At 29.4% G+C, this 23,242-nt stretch overlaps 4 protein-coding genes across 5 annotated transcripts; 2 read left to right on the forward strand and 2 right to left on the reverse strand.

Moving 5' to 3' along the window:
• Positions 1-352: 352 nt before the first annotated feature.
• Positions 353-1,801, reverse strand: LOC110623309 (F-box protein At3g07870). Its single transcript, XM_021768226.2, has one exon. The coding sequence runs from the start codon at positions 1,556-1,558 to the stop codon at positions 461-463; it is 1,098 nt and encodes a 365-aa protein (XP_021623918.1). The 5' UTR covers positions 1,559-1,801; the 3' UTR covers positions 353-460.
• A 5,370-nt stretch (positions 1,802-7,171) lies between these two features.
• On the forward strand, positions 7,172-10,127 carry LOC110622178 (BTB/POZ domain-containing protein At3g08570). Its single transcript, XM_021766599.2, has 4 exons — positions 7,172-7,340; positions 8,079-8,145; positions 8,228-9,379; positions 9,466-10,127. The coding sequence occupies exons 1-4, from the start codon at positions 7,267-7,269 to the stop codon at positions 9,988-9,990; spliced, it is 1,818 nt and encodes a 605-aa protein (XP_021622291.1). The 5' UTR covers positions 7,172-7,266; the 3' UTR covers positions 9,991-10,127.
• Positions 10,128-10,246: 119 nt separating this feature from the next.
• Positions 10,247-13,886, reverse strand: LOC110622179 (acid phosphatase 1). Its single transcript, XM_021766602.2, has 4 exons — positions 13,774-13,886; positions 11,179-11,586; positions 10,747-10,959; positions 10,247-10,551 (listed from the first exon to the last, which is right to left on the reverse strand). Exons 2-4 carry the CDS (start codon positions 11,565-11,567, stop codon positions 10,374-10,376), a joined length of 780 nt encoding a protein of 259 aa, XP_021622294.1. The 5' UTR covers positions 11,568-11,586; positions 13,774-13,886; the 3' UTR covers positions 10,247-10,373.
• Positions 13,887-15,609: 1,723 nt separating this feature from the next.
• LOC110622575 lies at positions 15,610-19,335 on the forward strand. 2 transcript variants are annotated; one of them, XM_021767134.2, is made up of 7 exons: positions 15,610-15,956; positions 16,215-16,320; positions 17,319-17,397; positions 17,562-17,644; positions 17,735-17,972; positions 18,083-18,258; positions 18,769-19,335. In XM_021767134.2, exons 1-7 carry the CDS (start codon positions 15,770-15,772, stop codon positions 18,827-18,829), a joined length of 930 nt encoding a protein of 309 aa, XP_021622826.1. In that variant the 5' UTR covers positions 15,610-15,769; the 3' UTR covers positions 18,830-19,335. The 2 variants fall into 2 exon arrangements, with proteins under 2 accessions (XP_021622826.1, XP_021622825.1); XM_021767133.2 differs by having other exon boundaries at positions 17,562-17,972.
• Positions 19,336-23,242: the final 3,907 nt, after the last annotated feature.

A 23,242-nucleotide genomic window follows, 5' to 3' on the forward strand; every position in this document is an offset into this window, starting at 1 on the left:
TCTACATTTTAATTTTATAGCACTAGACAGTACTTAGAACATTTTTAATGGTAAATAATTGAAATTTTTTATATATTCCTATATTTTTTTAATAATTATCTAAATAGTATAATAAAATTTTATAAAAAAATATAATAACTGTTTATTAATAAACTGATACTATTTTATTATAATATTACCATACACTAATATATTAAAAATAATAAAATATATTATAAAAATAATTAAAAATATTATTATTCTAAAAAAATTAAATTAAAAATAATACTATTAATTAATATAATGTATAATAATAATTAAAAATTAATAAAATAATTTTTTTTTTAAATTAAAGCCTGCTGGCTTTGTTATATATATATATATATAAAAAAGAGGGGGGCGCCTGTCTAAGTCTACCCGCCGGACGGTCAAATCCGTCTCTGCCGAAGAACCCAAAACCCCTGCTTCCTACTCAGAAATTTCATTGCTCATAATTTGCTTTGTCAAACAGCACAAGACTTTGCACATAACTATAAAAAAAATAATTGCCTGGTTTCTGATGAATCCTAAGAGACTTCATCTGCTGGCTCTCTCCATCATATGAAGCAAGCTCTCCTCCATGGAATTGTAGAACTAATTCTCCACTTTTCCTGAATCCAAATGCTCTCGGTATTGCTTTCAATTGATTCCCAAGACTCAGCAGCTTAATCCATGACCCTGCAACGCCATACTTCCTCATCACCCACAGATGGAACTTCACAGGATAATAATAGCTTGTTGTGAATAAAGCAATTGTTGACTCCTTAAACACAAGCACAGACCTAATCTCCTCTGCAAAACTTTCGGGCAAAATGATTTCCCGGAAAACCTCTCTGCTTATATCAAAACCCAGAACCCAAAACTTGCAGGTTCTACCATGTTTATTCCTGTGATAGGCGATGAAGTGGACAACTCCATTAACGAATGCTTGTGAGCAAGAAGTAACAATACCATATTTCAATACTTCTGTGTTAAGAATCTTCCAATAATCTGCAGCAAGAGAGTATAGTTCAATCACTGGCTCATCATCATTGGCGAGTTCCACAATTCTCAACACTTTGTAGTCATTTGCACAGGAATCAAACCCGAATCCAATGTTGGCGTTGTACTCGCCGTGGGTTTCGAAGGAGACGTTTGGCTTGGGGAGAGTTTTGAACTTGCTAATGGAAGGATTCCAGAGAATGAAAGCGTTGCTTTGAGGATATAAACAATCTGCAAGGCAAGTTAAACCATTGCAGGAACCGATCAAGCTGAAGTATTTGTCTATGCCTTTTAAAGGGTAATTATCCAGTTGCATGAACTCCTTAAATTCGTCGTCATCGAAATGGAGGGAGAAATGCTCTTCTTTGTAAGAGAATCTAAGGAGAAACAAAGAATGTTTGGTTGAAGAAATGGTTTGATTTAGATGAGTGGAAATGAAGGAAGGATTTCTGATGAGAGAGTTCCAAGACTTGCACACAGAAGTGAATCGTACTATAGATTTAATAGGCAGTTTAAGAAGAATTTCTTGCATGATTTCTCCTGGGAAATTGCCTGACATTGTTTCCTGGACAATTTTGAAACGTAGAACCTGAAATCCTAGCACAAAGTGAGTTGAAACATATTCACATCTCTGGCTGGCTTCTTCTTCTCTTACAAGTCACAGAGGAAATAAAGATTCTGCTGTCTGTATGCCGATCAAAATAGAAAGCAGACATGTCAAAGCCGGCTGATGTTTACATTTTACAAAGCTATTCATTGTTTTCTGGTTTTTTGTTTTGTTTTGCCTGGAATTAATCACAGGCAAGACGGCATTCAACAATTGTTTAATATTTCTTCATCTATCAACGAATAAAAGAATAAGAAACAAAATATCAAGTTTCTCTGAGAAAGTCGATATGACCAGACAGTTCCTTGTTAATCATTGATGGTGCTGAGACATACGTGGGATCCACTGTAATCACTGTAATCTACTCAATTGTCATGTTTCACAAATCTTTCTTTGCCAAAATAATCATGTTTCATCGGGAAACTTGAGATAACAAGATTTGTTATTGCAAGATGTTGAAAATTTTCCCAGGAAAGTATTAATTTTCTATATTTTGTTGAACTTACTATCAAGTGTAGAGTAAGCTCTAACACAAGTTGAATTCAGGTTTACCGGCACTAAATATATAGGGTATAGTTTATTTTGTAAAAAAAAATTAAAATAAATTTTTATAGAATTATGTAAAATTTTGATTTATTTTAAAATGAAAAATTTTAAATTAAAACAAATTAAATTTATTATTTTAAATAATAAAATTAATAAAAGAAATCAATTAAATTAAATTTTTTAAAAAGTTAGAAAAATTTTGGGACATCGTAAGCGAATTCAGAATCACTTTGCGACAATAAGCTACACATAAATTACTAAAAATTTCCTGCATCCTGAATTTTTACATCTTCAGTTTTAAAGAATTTATTTTCTGAAAAAAAATGAATTTTTATAAAATTATATGTAGTTTAATTTATTTTAAAATAAAAATATTTTAAATTAAAATAAGTTGAATTATTTTATTTCAAAAAAATTAATAAAAAATAAATCAATTAAATTAAATTGTCGTGAATTATTATTATTTTTTAGTTTAATGCTTCAAGAGCACCCACTCTTAGAATTCTAACATTTTCACAAACTCTTATATTTTGATTATATATCAAACTGAATGTGTTCTATCTATTTTATTATTAATTGTCTAAAAAATTGTTAAAATACTCTTAAAAATGTTTACTTTTATTTTTAGGTTAAATTAATTTTTTTCGAAAACATCATTTTTATTAAACTAAAAAATGAACGGTAAAAATGAACTGTCTTGTGATCATTAAGTTTAAAAAATAAGAAGAAATAAGAACAAAAAATATGAATTTCTCTTATAACATTCGAAATTAAAATTATCAATTAAAATACTCTACAAAGTTATTAAATTTTTAATGTATGATTTGCATTTATTTCCAATAAGAATATAAATAAATTTTATTATTAATTAAATCACCATAATTTATATTATATTTTTAATTTATAACATGATGTCTGAGATCTAATAAGGGGTGTATTTTGATAAGTTTGGTTTGTTTCTCTCTCCGCTTCCTTTTATTTCTTTTCTTTTTTGTTCTCTAGTGACATGTGATTATTGTCCTGTGCTCATACCTTTCTATCATAGTTACGTTGACTGCACGTACGGATGTACTGCGTCATTTTCTATTGTTAGGTGACCATTTAATTTTATCTGACATCAGGTAGATACGATTCTGGGTATCATGAGATTTGTTGTCTCACGGAGCTAACAGGTTATTCGGGACCAGACCCCCTATATGTAGACCTGCACCCATCCCAGCTCGTCAAAGCAAGTTCAAGGCTTGTACATGGAGTAGGCCTATACATTGAGCTCTAATAGAATTAAGCCTAACTTTTCTAGCGCAGGCACAGTCATGGCCGAGGCGTTTAGGGCCCGGTTGTCATTAATTATTCATTTACCCGCTTATTAATTATTTCATGATTAATGAGGGATAAATTTCGAGATCTCAATTATTATCGAGCGGCTTTAGGAGAGCTCTGTTAAAATGTCTTTTCTTCGCCTTTATCCATTTCACACTTACACTCTTACTTTCACTCATTGCTCTGCCTCTTGCACTGCTTCTGCTGCCTTGTTTTTTCTCTTCTATGTTGTCCTTGATTTTTCAATATGAGGTACGTCTTACTCCTCTCATGGCTTCTATTAGGATTTTCGATGTAGTAGGTCTGGTGTCCTCTGTTACTCCTTTCTCCTTCTCTCATTAATTTTTTCGTAACTATTCTGACACCATCACCTTTAGAATTAGGGCTCCTTTGCCTAATGAGCGAATCGTTCTCCCCTATCTATCGCCAGCAAGTCTGATTGTAATACTTGACTAAACTCCAACGTCGAAATTCTAACTTTCTGACAGAATCTCCATTGAAATCCGGAATCTCAAAGCTGAAATCTTTAGAAGGGTAAAATAAGATTTTTATAAAATAAATTTGAAACTTTTTTTTGACGTGTTTTTAAAAAAAAAAAAAGAATAAAAGTTTTTCAAGTCACCAAGGTTCGGCCGTCAAACCTTCAAGTTCGGCCGCCAAAGGTGACTTCTCCAACCACCTATAGTAGGGGCTCTGCCCAAAATGGAGAGAACTTTCTCTCCATTTTGAGCAGAGATGAGTCCCCTGCCCTTGTCCTCTCAAAACTTCCTTTAAAGAAGCTTTCTCATGGATTTTAATTGTGGTTTTGAAGAATCAAAGTCATCCTTTCAAGTTGTAATTCTTTGAAATCTTTGGAGCTCGTCCTGTCTTCTCCCCCAAATTTCTCTTCGTGGTTGTTATGTTGGTATTTCCAGCCAGATGTAAGTTTGATCCTCACCTCTCTTCTGTTATTTGGAGTTTTTAAAAGAGGCATCAGCTTTACTATGGCTTGATATTGTATGCAAACCATTTCATGCTTTAAATTTAAATTTCTAATTTTTGGGTTAATGGATGATTTCTTTTATATTATTGTTGATACATATTGAGATTTAAGTTAGTTTTAAGTGTTCATTATGTGTGTTGAGTGTATACCTTGATTTTTGGGCTGTCGCATGTGGTTTTCATGGAGTTTTGGTGGCTGTGATTTGAGGCAAAATCGGGTTCTGCCTTACTAGAGAATCCACGTTCGGCTGCCGAACCTGCCTGTAGAGGCAACCATTTGACCGCCTAATCTGCCTCCGAAAGTTTTAACCTTCAGATCTGTAAGAAACTTTAGGCTGCCGAACCTGTCGCCAAAAGTCTCTTATTTAGTATTTTTCTACTTGTTTCCTATGAGTGTTCTTGTATATTCTTAGGGGTTTCTTGGAGAGTTATTTTAAGTGTTGTAAAAGTTATGTTTGATCTCTCATTTAAGTCTATTTGTATAGAATCAGACTTGAAAGATCGTAGAGACTTGCAGTGAAATAACTATTTCAATATTAAGCGTGCATCAAACAGAGGTAAGTAGAACTAAACTGAATCATTATTTCAAGAAATTAAATTTTTTAAACATGAAATTAAATTTTTTAAACATACTCATACCTTACGAATGCCATATATATAATATTTAATAAAATTAATTTTTATAAAAATTATAAAAAATAAATTAAATAAATTTAAATTGTATAAACAGTATTAGACATGCATGAGTAAGAGATGAATAAAACTAAATTGAATCATTATTTAAAAAAATTAAACTTTTTCAAATATATTCATATATCATGAATGTTATGTATATATAATGTTTAATAAAATTAATTTTATAAAATTTAAAAATTAAATTAAATAAATTTGAATTGTATAAAAAATTTATAAAATAAATTAAATAAATTTGGATAATGTAAAAAAATTTTAAAAATAAATTAAATGAATTTAAGTGAAAAACTATTAAAATACTTCAAAAATCAAGGAAAAGAAAAAAAAAAGTTTTTTCCCTTCCTCTTTGACCGCCTACTTTATATATATATATATATTAAAAATGTAATTTTTATTAATTTTTTAATTATGTTTATTTTAAATATATTATATTTTATCAAACATTAAAAATATTTTGAAATTTTTTTAATAATATAAAATTAAATAAAATTGTAATAATTAATTTAAATATTATTATAATCTATAAAAAAGAAAATAATAATTTTAAGATAATTAAAAAAAATAGATAAATTATGTAACGGAACGGAATATATATATAATATAATATAATATAATATAATATAATATAATAGAATTATGCTATAAATAAGAAGTGAAAATATAAATTAAAAGAAAATAAAAATAGAAAAAGGAAATGAAATGTGTTCCTATAATTGAAGCTTTATTGAGTTCCGTGCCACAAGTGTCTTTTCAGTCCACGCCGTCCTCACATCCCGTCTGCCATACCATCTCTTTTGTCTAATCCCACACATCGTCCAAGATTTCTTCGCATTCACCGAACTGCCACCTACACCTTAAGAAAAAAAAAAAATTCATATGTATATATATAATATTATTTAATATCTATAAAAAATTTATTAATTAATTTTCTAAATTTAAAAATATTTTAAAATATTTATTAACTAATTTTTCTACTTTTATATATTAAAATTCATTAATTAATTATTTAAATTTTATAAAAATTTACTAATTAATTTTTATTAAAATTAATAAATAATTAATAAATTTTTTAAAATAAAATTACTAATTAATAAATTTATTTATAATATAAAAATTAAATAATAAAATTCTCTTTAGACAATTATGATAAAGTTCTAACCTTTTAAAAAATTTATTAATTTATTTTAATTTTAATTAAAAAATTAAATAATATAAATATTAAAAAAACCATAACAAAATAACATATATAATTAATATTATATATACTATACAATATAAATAATTTAAAATAATAACTATTTTTAATAGAAAAATTAAAAATCTTTTACGTAAAATAAAAATATCTAATTAAGTAATTTTAAAATGAGAGAAATTTGTTAATTTCATAAAAATATAAAAACTTGCATTGGCAGGGGCGGAGGAAGGGTACGGCAAGGGGCACATGCCGTACCCTTGCCGTACCGGCGATCGGAAAATGCTTTGACGGGAGATGAAGGTACTGCAGTGGCACAACCGATGGTGTCGCAGCAGTGCAACCGATGGTGCCGCAGCAGTGCAGTTGCAATGCCTACCAAAGGGAAGCTCCTGATTCTGCCACTGTACATTGGTATATTTCACTACACACTATTACAAGTACAACAAAAGTTGCATAAAATTAATTAATTAATATAAATTAAATTTATTATTAAACTTATTTTTATATACAATCAAATTTAAAATAATCATATCAAAAAATAATAAATAAATTAATGCATATTTCAGTTACTAATTAATTTTTTTCTTATAACATGGAATATTATAATATATTTTTTAAAACATTAAATGAGTATTTTTTAAAATTGAAGTACTGAGTAGAAAAATAAAAGAAAAATCAATAATATAATAAAGTAACGTCAAAAAGGTAAAGGAGGGAATGAGACAGAGTGCTTTATTCAAAAAAGAAGAGGAGCACTTGACTTGCCTGAGACTGATGAGATGAGAGTCTCATGGTAAATCATCATCCATGGCGAGGCTATTTATGTAAATTGAATAATGTTATTCATACTCCCTCCATCATCACTCCCATTAACTGTTGCAGACAGTTTTCTTTTTATTCTTCTTTCTCAAGAGAAACGAGAGAAATGGTTTCTGAAAATCCTTTCTCTTCTTCTAAGCGCTCTCCTTCTCCTAAATTCTCCAACTCCTTCACTAACCGGTACTCATCTCTCTCTCCCTCTGCACACTTTATGCATAATGATTGGTTTTGTCATTTGTGTTCTCTTCTGTAATGTTTTGCTCTGCTCAAAATTTCTCGAGAGATTAAGTGATGATGGGATTTAAGTTTTTTTTTTTTTTTTGTAATTACGATTGGCTGTTTCTGAGATTTTGAACCTTGAAATTAAACTCAAATAAGCTAAAATCCATAGGTGATGATTCAATCATTAGTCATGTTTTCTTGTTATAACATGAAGATCTGTCTGTGTTCATTTACCGTCGTTTGTTTTTGGCTTTTTGCTGTGCTTGGACTAGAATATCAATCATAATGGAGATCTGTTACCTTGTCGTTTAATGTTGGAGGTATTCTTCTAAACGCGAGGGGTTGATCATTCCTTTCGTAATTAAGCCAAAAAGAAGTAATTTTTTTTAAAAATAAATAAAGACGTATTTTCTATTGATAAATTGAAATTAAAAAAAAATAAAACTAAAATAAAAAACCACCACCAGTCTTCACTTTCACCGCAAACCTGAGTCTCTGGGTGGGTATGGGAGTAGCAATCCGGACCCTGACAGGCCTTCTTGTCATTACTACATGGAGCAATCCTTTATATTATGATTCACGGATGTGAACAGTTTCAGTTCTGTAATTTCATACTTTGATTTTTCCCTGTAAACATGTTTGCATTCTGGTTTGAAAATGCTCGTAATTGATTTTGTTTTTATTATTTTCCTGTAGAATCTTTTCAGATGTGGCAGGGGACATCACAATTGTTGTGGATGGGGATTCATTTCTACTGCACAAGGTTATGTTCTTTAAATTCAGACTTATTATGGTGGAACCAATGTCTGCAAAAGATTTTAGCTCATCATTTTCGTTCACTGCAGTTTCCCCTCGTTTCTCGGAGCGGAAAGATACGGAAAATGGTTGCAGATGCCAAGGACTCGAATGTTTCTAAAATGGAGCTTGAAAACTTTCCTGGTGGATCTCATACATTTGAACTTGCCATGAAATTCTGTTATAGCATGAACTTTGAGATCACACCTGCAAATCTCGCCCCTCTGCGCTGCGCTGCCGAGTACCTGGAAATGACAGAAGATTACAGGGATGAAAACCTCATCGAGCGTACAGAGGTTTATCTGAATGATATTGTGCTTCAAAGTCTTGAAAAGTCTGTTGAAGTACTGTCTACTTGTGAGATGCTACCTTCCATAGCAGAGGAGGTGGGAATCCCAAGTAGATGCATTGATGCCATTGCCATTAATGCTTGTAAGGAGCAGTTGGTATCAGGATTGTCTCGGCTAGATTGTGATGCTGAATCTACAGAACTCAAGAGTGGTTGCATTGAGTGGTGGATTGAAGATCTCTCAGTGTTAAAGATTGATTATTATGAAAGAGTTATCTGTGCCATGTGTAAGGTTGGTGTTAGATCCGACAGTATCATTGCCTCTTTAATGCATTATGCTCAGACATCGTTGAAGGGAATTGGGAAGTATCAAATTTGGAATCCATCAAAGGTGAAACAAAGCCCTAGCATGGCGGAAAATGATCAGTGCTCGATCATGGCAACTCTTGTGAGTCTATTACCAGCAGAAAAGAGCTCTTCCATTCCGCTGAGTTTTCTGTTTGGGATGTTAAGGATGTCAATTATGTTAGACGCCACCATTGCCTGTAGACTTGAGCTTGAGAGGAGAATTGCTTTTCGTTTGGAAATGGTTTCGCTTGATGATCTTCTCATACCATCTGTCCGAAGTGGGGATTCATTATTTGATGTTGATACTGTCCATCGAATACTGGTCAATTTCCTGCAACGGATTGAAGAAGAAAATGTGGATTGTGGATATGAATCTGACGGCCTTGGATCTTCAGGCTATGGTTCATTGTTGAAAGTGGGAAGGCTTATTGATGCATATCTAGCAGAAATTGCTCCTGATCCATATCTGAGTTTGCAGAAATTTATTGCTATGATTGAGATACTGCCTGATTATGCTCGTGTGATCGATGACGGGCTTTACAGAGCAATTGACATATATTTGAAGGTACGATACTTTAACCAACATATCACAGATTCTTACTTAGATTTCTGAACCAAATCAACTGATTCTGTCAATCATTTCGTGTGAAGGCTCATGCAATTTTATCTGAACATGAAAGCAAGAAGCTCTGCAAGTTCATAGACTGCCAAAAATTATCTCAAGAAGCAAGCAATCACGCTGCACAGAATGATCGACTGCCGGTACAAATGACGGTGAGAGTACTCTATTTTGAGCAACTCCGATTAAAGAATGCAATATCTGGAAATTCTGGAGATGGGTTTCTGTCGCAGAGAATAAGCAGTGGTGTCCCAAGTGCAGTCATGTCTCCTAGAGATAATTATGCTTCTTTACGGAGGGAAAACCGAGAGCTTAAGCTTGAGATATCAAGAATGCGAGTGAGGCTAAGCGAGTTGGAGAAGGAGCAGATGTACATGAAACAAGGGATGATAGATAAGTCAGGGAATGGAAAAACTTTTCTCACTTCGCTTTCTAAAGGGATTGGAAGGATCGGAATTTTCAGCAGTCCAACCGGAGGACGGCGACAAAAATCTAGCAGAAAATATAGGGGTTCGGAAGGAAAACCTGGTAGGAATCGGAGATCTTTTGTCTCTTAGGCACAATCCTAAAGCATAGTGCATATGCACTTCAAATAAAGGTGAATGAAACTTGTATAAATAGGAATGCACTGATTTTCCTCCCTTTTGTTTTTTTTTAGCAATCTCGATATAATATTTCATATATCAATTCGCAATTTTTAAAAAATGTAAGATTTTATTTGCTATCATCTCTTAATAAATATTAACTCAATAGTATTGGAATCGAGTTTAACAGAATCTAAGACACTAAAAGTATTAAATGGAGCCATCAATAAGTTCATTATTGGTAATTGGCAGATTGTATTTATTAATTATAAATAATAATAAGATACAAGTATAAGGATACAGTATTTTGATCCTGTCAGGACCAGAACAGCATAGTATTCCACAGTATGAGTTGATCAGGGGACAAAGTACATAGGATTGGGAAGCTTAAATGTTCTGTTGCCTAAAAATTCTCCTTGTAGATCACTCCACTGGTCCCCTACATTTCCCCATATCCTATACCCTTCTTCTACTAGTTGCCTTCTAATATCAGATTTGAATGTCACTGCGCTTTGCCCTTTGTACGACGCCGTCCTGACAATATCAAGGCAATTCAAACAACAAAATTAATGACCACAATTAACCTTATATAAATTGTACATGTTCTTGCAGCCTTGCCACATAGGATTTTATATTAATTTAGATTTAAATTCAATTACCCATATTAATCAGTCATGTTAGTTTTACACAATAAATTTTTGACTAAATCTGGTTCATTATATTCCGTACCTCAAAATTAATCGCTCATAGCCAATGAATCCTTGGCTATGCAAATTATCAACAGTGGCTTGGCCTAGAGTTTCTTGGTCTCTGCCAGTGACCAAGAACACCTTAAACCCAGTCTCCACCAGGTTCCTGAACAATCTGAACACCGGTGGAATCGCTGGACACCCTCCCATCAACGCCCACGCCTTGAACCCAGCCGGATCATATGGGTCGCACCTGCATCCACACAATTATTAGCCAACATCACCCTCTGCCATTCTCTAATGACCTTGTCAGACTATTGACTTAATTATATTAGAATTACTTTTCAAAATGAGTATTCCAACTAAAACAATAATAATAATAATAATAAATTTATCGCAAGCTGCATTAATAAAACATTGAATTATTTATCAAACTAAATAATTTTCTTTATATTATAAATATGAAACGTACCCATATCTCTTTCCCTTGTAGTAAAACATATTGGAGATGCAAGTGTCATCAACGTCAAGAATCCATGCATCCAAGCCATCATCGGCGAGATCAATCCCACTCACGTAGCTCAAAATTTGTTCTGTAATGAACTCAACGTCCCTTTCATACTGCCCTCCGAGCATATAAGCTTCAATGTAGCGTAAGCACTGAACAGGGACAGTCCGCCACCCTCGCACATTGTTGGTCTCCACCGCCAACCTCCAGCTCAAGCAATAATTATTAATTGCTGTGTCAGGTGTTATATTGGCCCTGGCATAAGGCTTGAGGCCAGCCACCGCCTTGGAGAAGATTGCTAAGAAGAAAAGCACCATTAGCTCCTGCAAGCGTTGCGCCATTGCGTTGAACATAATATGCGCTTTTCGGCTCCTACGACAAAGTATAAGATCAAATTGGCGGAAAGAGAGAAGAAGAGCACAAGAAAACTTAGGCTTTCCAAGTATTTATAGGTATAAAATTTGAGAGCTCCACATCGGCAACTCATAAGCAACGGCCAAACAAATTAATTTGGCTTAAACCAATTTAGTAAAGGTAATGCATAAACTTAGGGGTGAGCAGTCGGTCGGTTCGGTTTTGAACCGAATCGAATAAATCGAAAACCGAAATTTTAGTGTTTATAAAAACCGAACCGAACTGATTTTGGTCAAAAACCGAATCGAACCGAACCGGTCTGATTCGGTTCGATTTGATCGGTTTCAATTTTTAATAATTTTTTATTTTTTACACTTTATTTTTAATACTTTAAAATTTAATTAAAATATTTTAATTTTAGTATGATTTAATTTCTCTATATTATTAAAAAAACATATTATTATCACTAATCGATTCGGTTCGGTTTTTTCGATTTTTTTCTGATCAAAATCGAACCGAACCGAAATAACTAAAATTTCTGAAATTAAAAATCAAACCAAACTGAAATATATAAAAAACCGAACTAAACTTTTAAATCAATTCGATTCGATCAATTTTTTCGATTTAGACCGAATACTGCTCACCCCTACATAAACTAGTGGGCAGTGTCCCAACAAACCATAAAAAAATCATTAGACTCGTAACACAAACATAAATTAAAATAAATTATTTGATATAATTACACTCGATAAGGTTAAAGTTTGACGTATGATAATTTTATAATAATTTTAATGTCGCATAAAATATAATTAATTATATGTATAATATTATGCATAATATCATAATAAATTAACGTGAAAATATTTATAATTTTTATTAATAACATGTTTTATGTTTTAAAAATATATTGATAAACGATAAATTTATAATTAATATATAAAATAAAATAAATAGGATATTGATCTTAATTTACTGATTTATAGAAGAGGTCTTTAGTCCACTTGTCTTTCTCGTGGAATTTTTTATTCAGCAATAGCACTTGTTAGCTCAAGTAATTATCATGTGGATCGACACAAATTGACTTCACATTAACCAAAACACACGTTATGGAAAGGAAATTTTGTAGAAAGTGCAATCCAGATTTGATTTCATTTGGATTTTATAAAAAAAATTATTGTATATAAAATAATTTATATTAAATAAAATTGTGAATTTTAGTGGGACAAAATCACAATCATGGGCAATTTGTTGTTGGAAAAGATAGGGATTGATAGATTAAGTTACCAATGAGATGATGAAGGGACAGGAGATACAAGGATGGAGGAATATCGAATCATTATCTTATGGAAACTTCACTGAAATTTGTAACTTGACTCTATTTCTAGCTCCAAGTCCTCTTTTGTTTTTCCTTTCACTAATAATGTAATGTAATTATTTTAAACCAAGCAGAGCCTAAATCACAAAGAATGTTTTTGTATTTTTTTAACCTAATTGTCTAACTATTTCATTCAATATTGATTTGAATTGAAGTTAGAATCCTCAAAGTAGTAGTGTTTATATTTCCAAGCAAAGAATAAAGGAAGAAATGTAAGAATCCATCCAATCATTAAAATAGTATAAATATTTCACAGTAATTTGTAATAAAATAATGTCATACATATGACAAATTTTTTTTAAAAAAAGAGTTTTTTTACTAAAAAAAATTATTAAAGAATGAAAAGTAACAAAGAAATAAAAAGCAAAGAATAAATCTGAACACAAAGATTTTCTTTAGACTTTAGGTTACCGGCGATAGAAGAAAACGCCTTCAGCAACAGACAATTAGCCACATGTTTCAGCGATTTACAGGAAAGAACAATTTTTTTTTTTTCCTTGTAGAAAATTGCTAAAGGGAAGCATCTGCTGCACATGCTAAAGACGACGGCTGGTTCAGTGCCGTGCTCTGACGAATCGTTTACTGGTTCAATTTTGTGTCGCATGCCATTTGATTAGTCTCTTATGATAATACGAAAACTTTTTTTTATTAATTTTTTATAAAATATCTAAATTATATTTTTAAAAATAAATATGTAAATAATATAAATATTATCATAAAAAATTAATTTATATTTAAGGGCATACATAAAACAAAAAAAATGGAATATTATCCACCAATAGATTAAGCTTTTAGCGACAGGGAAATCTAAGATTTAGAAAGAAAGTTACCTAAATTTTAAAGGGGGTGGATCGACATCTCATGAAAGAGATGTGATAGCTTGGAAAATGAAATGAAAGCAGTTGTTGATGATCTTGCACGGGCAACGAACTATAACCAATTGGCATGGCTATTTATAGGGAAGAGCAGCAGAGAGCCTCAAGATGGGAAGCCCACTGAGCAGCAAGTTAATGATCAGCTGGGTGGAGTTGGCGTCAGCTCCCACAATGAGTTGTGACGGAGAGAAAATTTAGGCGCCCACGGTCATTTCTTTGCCCAATCACGGCCAGAGTGTACAAGAGCAATCATATGCTTGAGGTTTTTCTTTGGTTTTTGTTAAACAACATTGTCTCCCTATTAATATTTAAGACTAAAACCCTGAAATTGATTTAAAAAATTAAATTAAAAATAAATATATGAAAATATTAATAATAACAAAATTCATTGATTAAATATATTGTATATAACTTTTGTTAGGGGATTAAAAATTGAGGAGCTGGGGATGTAAGGCTCATTAGGTGCTAAATCGAAGGTGGGAAAGGCTTCGACAGGAGGAAAAAAAAAGGTGGGAAAGGAGTCAGAGACCACAAAGTATAGAAAGTGGAGTCACAGGCAGCGCTGAATCATAGCTTAAGTTCTCCATTTTTGGGTTTGGTTGGAGGACCCTCTCTTCTATTTCACAGTCTTATATTTGATTATTTGTGTCACTACACCAATGAGCCACCGGCCATCCACCTCTGCCAAATCACCAACTCCATCAACCATCCATATTTCTTTTAGTATAGTAGGGAATTAACTTTATTGATTTTTTTTTAAAATGAAAATCGAGGATCGGACGAATAAAATTTGAAACATCTCAGATTTTTATCATCAGACTAAAGTCGTGAGTACAATTAATTTTATTATTGAAAATTAAAAAATTGAGATATAATTATTAAAAAAATATAAAATTTGGAAGTTTTATTCTGAATAGGCGTTTTGAAAATACGCACTTGCAAATATATTTTCAAAAAATTTACTTCATATAAATTGTAGTATAAATATATTTGGTATAGAAAATAAAATTATTATTAATTTAAAAAAGATAATAATAATAAATAAATTATATTGCATTTAATTAGAAAATTACAGCTTGTAAATTCTTTTTTAAACAAGTTACTTTTTCTATACAAATGAAATAGAGTGGTTTTCTTTATGAGAAGTTGGTTTGATAAAACAAACTAAATAATAGAATTTTTTAAAAATATATATTTTTAGCGAACAAAAGTTTGAATATTTTAAAAATATTCTATAGCAAATCGAAACTTGATGGATAATAAATAAAAAAACTCAAATCTTTTTTCAAGCAATTGAGATTAAAAATAGAAACAATTATGGCGAACCAAAATTATGGCTTTGTTGGATAGCAATTTAGAAAAAGAGTGTTTAGTGTTTTTAATCAATTAAAATACTAGTATTAAGATTCCCATTGAATAAATATTTAATTTAGGTCAAATTATTTTTATATTTTAAAATTTAAATAATAAATTTAAATATTTTTAATTTCTCACAATTATAAAAAAAAGTTAATAGTAAATAGGACAATTTTTAAAATTTTATTAGATTAATAAAATAATATTTAAATATATATTTTTGTTTTAATAATATATTTTTTATATTAATTTTAATATTAATTTTTTTTTATTTTTATAAAATTTATTATTTAATAAATATATTTATTATTAAAAATAATATTATATTAAATGAGAATTTATTTGGTCACTGTGTAAAAATACAAGGACAAATTAAAAATTAAAATGAATGGGTTTGACACTTGCACGTCTTAATAAAAAAAGGTAAAATTCTAATGCTGACCTTCGGCTCTGTCTCTCCCTCTCTCTATGATGACTTGAAACGAAAAATAGGTACTGGGCAACTAACTATGCCCTTGCCCGCTTTGCATCCCTCTCCATGTTTCGATGTCCGATTGGCGGCTACTCTATCGTGAAACTACTTCGCTGACCAATCATGAGCAGGACTACTTTGAGAGAATCTCGCCGAAGCAGTAACGTTCTGCCGGGATCGCATTCCCAGCAGTACCATAGCCGAGGTCATAGTTTGACCGGCTTTTCCATCCAGACCTACGAGAACTTGGATCTCTTCTCCATTAGCAGTCGCAATCTCTCTGTCGCGTCTTCTGACGAATCTTCCAATGGTAGTTAATAATGTGTTTTTCTTTTATCGTATTTCCTTTTGCTCCGTTCCGGTGGACTTTTTTTTTTGTTTTGGCGGTAAGGGAGGGATGCTGCGGTCACCTTGAGGCGCGATGTTCGAAATGTCATTGTATCTGTATTCATATCCAGTTCATTTGTGTTTGATTTGTCTCCTTTGAGTGTGCAGCCTTCGGCCTTCCTTTAATCTCCCCAAAAGAGAGATTTTGAAACTGAAGATCACATTCATTTTTGTTTTGCAGTTTCAATGAAACTAGGAAGATATGATGTTAGATCATCGGAACTATCAAAGAGGGAGGTCGATGATTCATCATCTTCCATAGATAAGGGGAAGCATGTTTATGACTGGTGAAGTTTACATCTATACTAATTCCTTCTTCTCCTTTGAGAATTACAATCATGTTAGATGCAAATACAGAAAACTGTATTTCATTTTCCATTTAAAAAAAAAAAATTAGTAGTTTTATTTTTTATAAAAATAATATAAAACAATAATACAGAAAAGTAATGTTTTTTTTTTTAAATGGAATTGGATATAAAAAAATAGAATATGAGATCTTTTATATTTATTTAGATGTATTTATCACAGGATTAAGGTTTGAGTGTAAACAATCATGTTTGAAATTAAAATAATAAAAAATGCTAATAACTTTCATCATTAATAATAAATTATTTTAAATAAAATATTTAATTTTATAATTTTTTACTCTTACTAATTTATTTTATAATAGTATAATTAATTTTAAATATTTTTAAAAACACTTATTTAATTTTAGTGATAAAAAAGTTATAATATTTTTGTAATACAAGAGTTATAGTTTTTCATTTTTAGAACAATTAGAAAATAAAAGCTTTATTATAAATAAAAAATAGTGGGAAATATTTTAGCGTTATTTTCTAAATCTTAGTTAAATGTTTAAAAAAACTATAAAACTGGAAAAATGACACGTGTAGCCATAAAATTCCATTTTCTAATTTTCTTAAAAAAATATTTCAGAAAATTGGTTCATTTTTTTTTTTTGGCGAGTGGACATGGCATCAAGGTTTTGGTTTGATTTTGATCAATTTTAGAAGGTGTCTATTCAGATTTCAGATTTTGGTCTGATTTAAAAATTTTTAAAAATAAATAAATAAATAGTATATATATATATATACTCTTTCCAAAAATTAATAAAACTCTCGAAATTTTCTTAAAGAAAATGACTTGTGAATTTATCATTGGAATATAATATACTCTTTTTAATTTTTTTTTTATAAATGAAGTTTTCATTGATGCATTATCAAAATTAATGAAAAAGATTAAGTATTAATTTGTTTATTAAATTGCTGACTTTGATTGAACCAAGGGAAACCGATCGCTCAACTTCGGCGTCTACAAGAAGCAGTTCCTTGGCTAGATCAGTTCCTTCTACTGAAGCCTCAAAGGTATTCAAGCCATTTTCTTTTTGTCAATTTCATCTATTTATACAGATTTCAGTGAAGTCCTGTAGATAAATAATAGTAATTTTCAGTAGAAGTTAGTAAAGATTATTCAACTATTTTAACTTCTCATTATGAATGATTAATTTCAATTTTTGTCTCTGTTTTAGCTTTCTGCCTCAGAATTTAGTGCCGACCATTGCACTAGACCAAGTAGAAGATCTTCACAATTTAGTGCCTATTCGTCAGACAGGTTATCTTCAGTCCCGCATACAAGCTCAGCTTCAGTTTTAGCTTACTTCGGACAATCCTCCCCACTTACTCGCTCTCTATCTACACCAAGATCTTGGGCTTCAGCTGGGCGTGTTCTTTTACATAGGCGCACACCTGCACCAGCACACCGACCAAGTTCCCCAGTGCCCCGACTCTGGTCTCCACAACAGCCAGTTGTTCCTCTTAACAGACCTCCAAAGATTAGAAGTTTGCCAGATAGGTTCCTGCCAGTTGCGGCAGTCACTCCAAAGCGGAACCCAGAAACTACGAGCCCAAGAAATGTGCCAAGAAGATATAGCAGGCATATGGTATGTACAGACTCTCTTTTTGGCATTATTTATACAATACTGTATTATATATCTTTTATAAAACGTTTATGGGACAATCATCCTAATAATATACCAACTCACTGATGCAGGACATAAATAGAAATGGCACAGGAACAGGAACCCCTCAGGGCTTTCGTGCTGCTTCCGAAGCCCAATCCGTCGGTTCTATGGGTGCTCCAGAATGCATTAACAATACAAGTGTTTTAGAGAATGGAAACTATATGAGCAGTGCTGCAGAAATCACAAGTAAATCTATTGATGGAAGGTACTCAGCAAAATTGAGTGCAGTTGACATTTTTTATTCTCTTAAATTATGTGCTTACTTGGAAAAAGAAATGAATTATGTCACCTTTTATAACACAATATTTTTATAAAATTTGTTTTTATTCAATTCATTAAATGGTAATATTTAAAGTTATGAGGAACTAACATAAAAAAGTATTGATTCTATTACGATTTTAATTTAATTTTTAGTAAAATTAAAATAAAAAATAAATTTTATTTGATATAATTTTAAAGATAAATAAAAAATAGTACTTTATAATTTTAGTGTTTTCACTTTAAAGTCTATAGTCCTAGCTATAAATTAACAAAACAGTGCATTACTTTGTTTGTCTGATGTGTTATTGAAATTTTATCTTTAATCATTTTAAAATTTTTTTTAATAAATAATTAAAAAAAAAGAATAGAGTTTAAAATATAGTTTAATTGGTTGATTCCCTATTTCTCACGTCCAATTCCTAGTTTCATGATTTTGTAATTCCCTAATTTGCAGAAACATGAGCTCTCAATTAAAGGGACAATCTCAGCCTAGCGAGATGAAAAGGAAGGAGTAATATTGTATATTGTCAAGGCTTGCTTCCAGCGCTTGTTAGGACAATGATGACGGAGGGAAATCAAGGAAGGAGATTTTATGACTGTGGTCGATTTCAACATTTTGAGAGATGCAATTTTTTTAGATGGGTTGATGGAGAGAACTGTCAAAGCTGTGAGGTGGTTATGCCTAGAATAAAATGCAAATTACAAGAATGTGAAGATGAAATCACTAAAATACACTTAAGGGAGGCAGAGTTATTGAATGAAATGAACAAAATTAAAGAGTTAAATACAAAATTAGAGAATACACAGAGAGAAGCAGAAGCATCACAGAAGCAAAAAATTGCAAAGAAGAACTACTATTATCAATGGATTTGCAGAATGTGTATATTCTTAATTGGAATATTGTGTGCAATGGTTCTTAGTGGATTGCTTGAAAAATAATAATGACAATTTATGTTTGCCTTAATGTTGTATTGATCATATGAGGGTTGATTGTATAAACTGTTTACTGTTCTTTGTTGAATAAATTCTTGTTGTATTGTTGAAACTTTTTTTTAATACATATTTGTAAAAAAAAATTATTATTTAATTTTTATAGTATGAATCTCGATTTTAAAAAATATATTAAAATGTCTCTAACATTTTAAAAAATTTATTAATTAATATTTCTCTTAATTTTACTATTAAATATTTTATTATTTAGTCCTTATATTTTAAAAAATTTATTAGTTATTCTTCATATTTTTTAAAAATTTATTAATTAATTTTCCGCGCATTTTAATTTTTTATGAAGGGAATAAAATACAATCATTATATGAACAAGTGAATCTCATATAAATCCATCATAATCAATAATGACCATGCAATCGTTGTTCATATATATCCAAAATATGGGTCCACATTGATATGTTTTGCAGGTGTGGAGGAAATAGTGAGTATATCTTTGAGATCTTAGCTATGATAGTTTCTGGTTGGTTTGATTTGGCGTTTCATGAGATATGTGTTGCCTCTATGGGAGGAGGACCCTTGCATTTTGGGATGGTGGGCAACTTTGGGTTCGTAAGCTAGCCTCCTCCATTAGTTGTCAAGCCCAAAGGCTAAATGATATTCCGAGTGCTGCGAGATCAACCATCGTCTCCTCTAATTGTTGTCCTTGATGACTGTAAGTTCTATTGCCTTTGAAGATTAGTGTCTTAGTCCTGAGCTGTGAAACTTCTTGGTTTCTTCCCCTAATTTGCTGATTCCAGCTCCAACTCTTGAAGGTCAGTAGAAGCTGCTGGTTTTGTGGCGGAATCCTAAAACCTGTAGGATTTCTCTCTTTTCCTTTTTCTAAAAAGCAGTTTGTTTTTTATTTACTTCTTAGTTGTTTCTAAAACCAGGTTTTAAAATTAAGTTCACAAGATTTTTATATCAAATGAATAATAAGATTATTTTTTTAAATATGATATTTAATAATAAAATAAAATACAAATAATTTTATAAGTGGTAGTACAAAATAACAATACATTATTTTTATAAAATATATAATATTATAATAAGAAAAAACAATAGTAATAATTTAAAAATTATAATGTATACTTTTACTACTCAATGTAAAACAACAATTTACTTACTTTTTTTATTACGAATAAAAAATATAATTAAAATTATAATTTTATTATATACAAAATAAATATTTTATAAAAATATATTATTATATATAATTAAAAAGTGAATTTTTATGCTCTTAAAAAAATGAATTGTTATTAATAATTTTCAAAGATTACTTTAACATAGAATACTAATTTTATGGTGACTATTAAAATACTAAATTCTAAATATCGTTCATGTTAAAATAATAAAAAAAATTAAAACACCGAGAGAAAAGTACGATAAAATATCAAACAACGGATATCATACCGTATAACAATATATCAATTAATCTAACTTAATGGATATCCCAATCAGAAAAACTTGGAAGATTAACTATATATAATTGCTTAATGGTTGATAAAATAAATTCCACATACTATTTTGTATAAATAATGATGTGTAAAATAAATAAGATGAAAAATTAATTAAAAATAATAATAATTGACAGATTGGCGAGGGGGAAGCAATAATTGTGAGAAATTGAGCTTTGAGTCAGCCTTCTGGTAGGAAGTATGAGTATATGTATAGTTTAATAAGTTGTTGGTGAGTCATATCTCTCCCATGTCAATTTGCACTGCTCAATAGCTACCCTTGCTAACTTCCTTTCTCCATTTTGCTATAGAAGAAAATGAAAGGCGAAATAACTATTTAATCTTTTAAATTTAGTAGAATTTATTAATTAATTTATTTTTTTAAAATGGAGATCGAAAACAGTAGAATTTGAGATCTCATTTATTCAAATATACTTATTATTATAAATTGAACATTTATACACTCCATTCATAATAAAATTTAATTAATTTAATTTTAATAATTATTTTATTTGAAATAAAAAAAATTTAATTTTTTATAACTTTTTTTGAAATAGGATTTGAGAATTCTTTATAACTTTTTTTTAAATAGGAATCGAGAATTAAAAGAGTAGAATCTGAGATATTTCATATTTATTTAGATATATTTACCACCAAACTAAATTTGTAAATACTTAATTATTTATAACTTAAAATTTTTCATTATAAAAGAAATATAAATTTTATATGATTTTATAAGAATTTATTTAAATTTTTTTTCTTACGAGATGAATGGTATAAGATTAATTTTAAATATTTTTTATTTTAATTAGAGCAAAGATCAGCTTCCTCTTTGTCGAGATTTTTCTATTTAAATTCTATTTATTTATAAAAAAATATTTTTCATATTTTTAATATTTAAAATATGAAAAAATTAATTAACAAAAAATATTTTATTCGTAAAATGAAAAATTAAATAGAAAAAGGAAGTTATTTTGTGGATTTTGAAAATCTTATTAATATCTCTATATTTTTAATATATTTTATTTTAAATTTAAAGTTAAAATTAAATAATAAAAAATTATTCTGTTAAAAAATATTTTTTATAAAAAATATTCTCCATAAAAAAATATATTTCTTAAAAAAAATAGCCTTTTGTGTAAATATCTCCATTTATGTTTTAATTTATTTTAACCTCTTAATAATACTTCTAGGCTTCTATATTAAATTAGGATATTACAACTTTATAAACAGTCCAAAAAAAAAAGTGAGTCTCGGAGTTGAAATAAATTTACCACCTAAAAATAAATCCGATATTTTTCAATTTAAAAATATTCACTCATAGATTTTACGAACATATTATTAATAAAATGCATGAAAAGATGATAAATATTTAATTTTATAAAAATAAATTTTGAAATAAATTTATCAACTAAAAACATATTTTATACTTTTTCGATTATAAAATAATCATTTGTAAATTTTTACATGTAAATTATTTACAGAAGTACGCAAAATATCGATAAATATTTACTTTTACAATAATAAATTTACTAATTAAAAACATATTTTATATTTTCAAACCATAAAATGGTTAATCATAAATTTTTATATGCAAATTATTTGTGTAAGTGTGTAAAATGTCGATAAATATTTATTTTTATAAAAGTGGGTTTTGAAACTTTAGAATAAATTTATTAACTGAGAGCAAATTTTATATCTCTCAATCACAAAATAGTCACTTGTAAATTTTTATCTACAAATCATTTATGCAAGTATACATAGTGACGACGATAAATATTTATCTTTATAAACGTGAATTCCGCAACTCCAAAATAAATTTGACAATTAAATATATATTTGATATTTTTTAACTCTAAAATGATCATTTAATTTGATATTTTTCAACTCTAAAATGGTCAATCACAAATTTTTACTTGTAAATCATTTATAAAATTATTTAAAATGACAACAAATGATTACATTTAAAAAATTGGTCTCAAAACTCTAAAATAAATTTATCAACTAAATATATATTTGATATTTTTCAAATTTAAAACGTGTCGCTCATAAATTTTTATGTACAAATTATTTGTACAAGTGTACGAAATGACGATAAATATTTATTTTTATAAAAATGAGTTCTAAAACTCTAGAAAAAGTTTGCTAATAAAAATGAGGTGGCAAGCTCAATTCAGAAAAATATTCGAGTGGACATAAAAAAAAATTATAAACAGTAATTCAGTGAGCAGTAGAATAAGTATCTTAGAATATATATTCTCTATGGCTTTTATATTATAAAAAAAGTGAATTAATTAGTAATTTCTTTTTAGAATTTAATTTGTATTAGTTAATTAATAAAAAATCTTATAATAATTGAAATTTTGAGAGTTATTTTATAACAACCCTCACCAATAAAAAGTAATATATGCGAAGAGTATACTAATACACTGAGGCGGATCTTTATCATGACCAAATACTTCAATTATGAGAGTTACCAACTTTATA

This window comes from Manihot esculenta, chromosome 9, assembly GCF_001659605.2.
Source record: "Manihot esculenta cultivar AM560-2 chromosome 9, M.esculenta_v8, whole genome shotgun sequence".
NCBI classification, from domain to species: Eukaryota; Viridiplantae; Streptophyta; class Magnoliopsida; order Malpighiales; family Euphorbiaceae; genus Manihot; species Manihot esculenta.

Bases quoted from the DNA above. Each gene is read 5' to 3' on its own strand.
- LOC110623309 (XM_021768226.2), bottom strand. From the start codon at position 1,558: ATGTCAGGCAATTTCCCAGGAGAAATCATGCAAGAAATTCTTCTTAAA.
- LOC110622178 (XM_021766599.2), top strand. From the start codon at position 7,267: ATGGTTTCTGAAAATCCTTTCTCTTCTTCTAAGCGCTCTCCTTCTCCT. The intron at 7,341-8,078 runs GTACTCATCTCT...ATTTTCCTGTAG, and splicing joins TCCAACTCCTTCACTAACCG to AATCTTTTCAGATGTGGCAG. The intron at 9,380-9,465 runs GTACGATACTTT...TTTCGTGTGAAG, and splicing joins CAATTGACATATATTTGAAG to GCTCATGCAATTTTATCTGA.
- LOC110622179 (XM_021766602.2), bottom strand. From the start codon at position 11,567: ATGTTCAACGCAATGGCGCAACGCTTGCAGGAGCTAATGGTGCTTTTC. The intron at 10,960-11,178 runs GTACGTTTCATA...GTGTGGATGCAG, and splicing joins TACAAGGGAAAGAGATATGG to GTGCGACCCATATGATCCGG. The intron at 10,552-10,746 runs GTACGGAATATA...TGATATTGTCAG, and splicing joins TATGAGCGATTAATTTTGAG to GACGGCGTCGTACAAAGGGC.
- LOC110622575 (XM_021767133.2), top strand. From the start codon at position 15,770: ATGAGCAGGACTACTTTGAGAGAATCTCGCCGAAGCAGTAACGTTCTG. The intron at 15,957-16,214 runs GTAGTTAATAAT...TTTGTTTTGCAG, and splicing joins TTCTGACGAATCTTCCAATG to TTTCAATGAAACTAGGAAGA. The intron at 17,398-17,561 runs GTATTCAAGCCA...TCTCTGTTTTAG, and splicing joins CTTCTACTGAAGCCTCAAAG to CTTTCTGCCTCAGAATTTAG.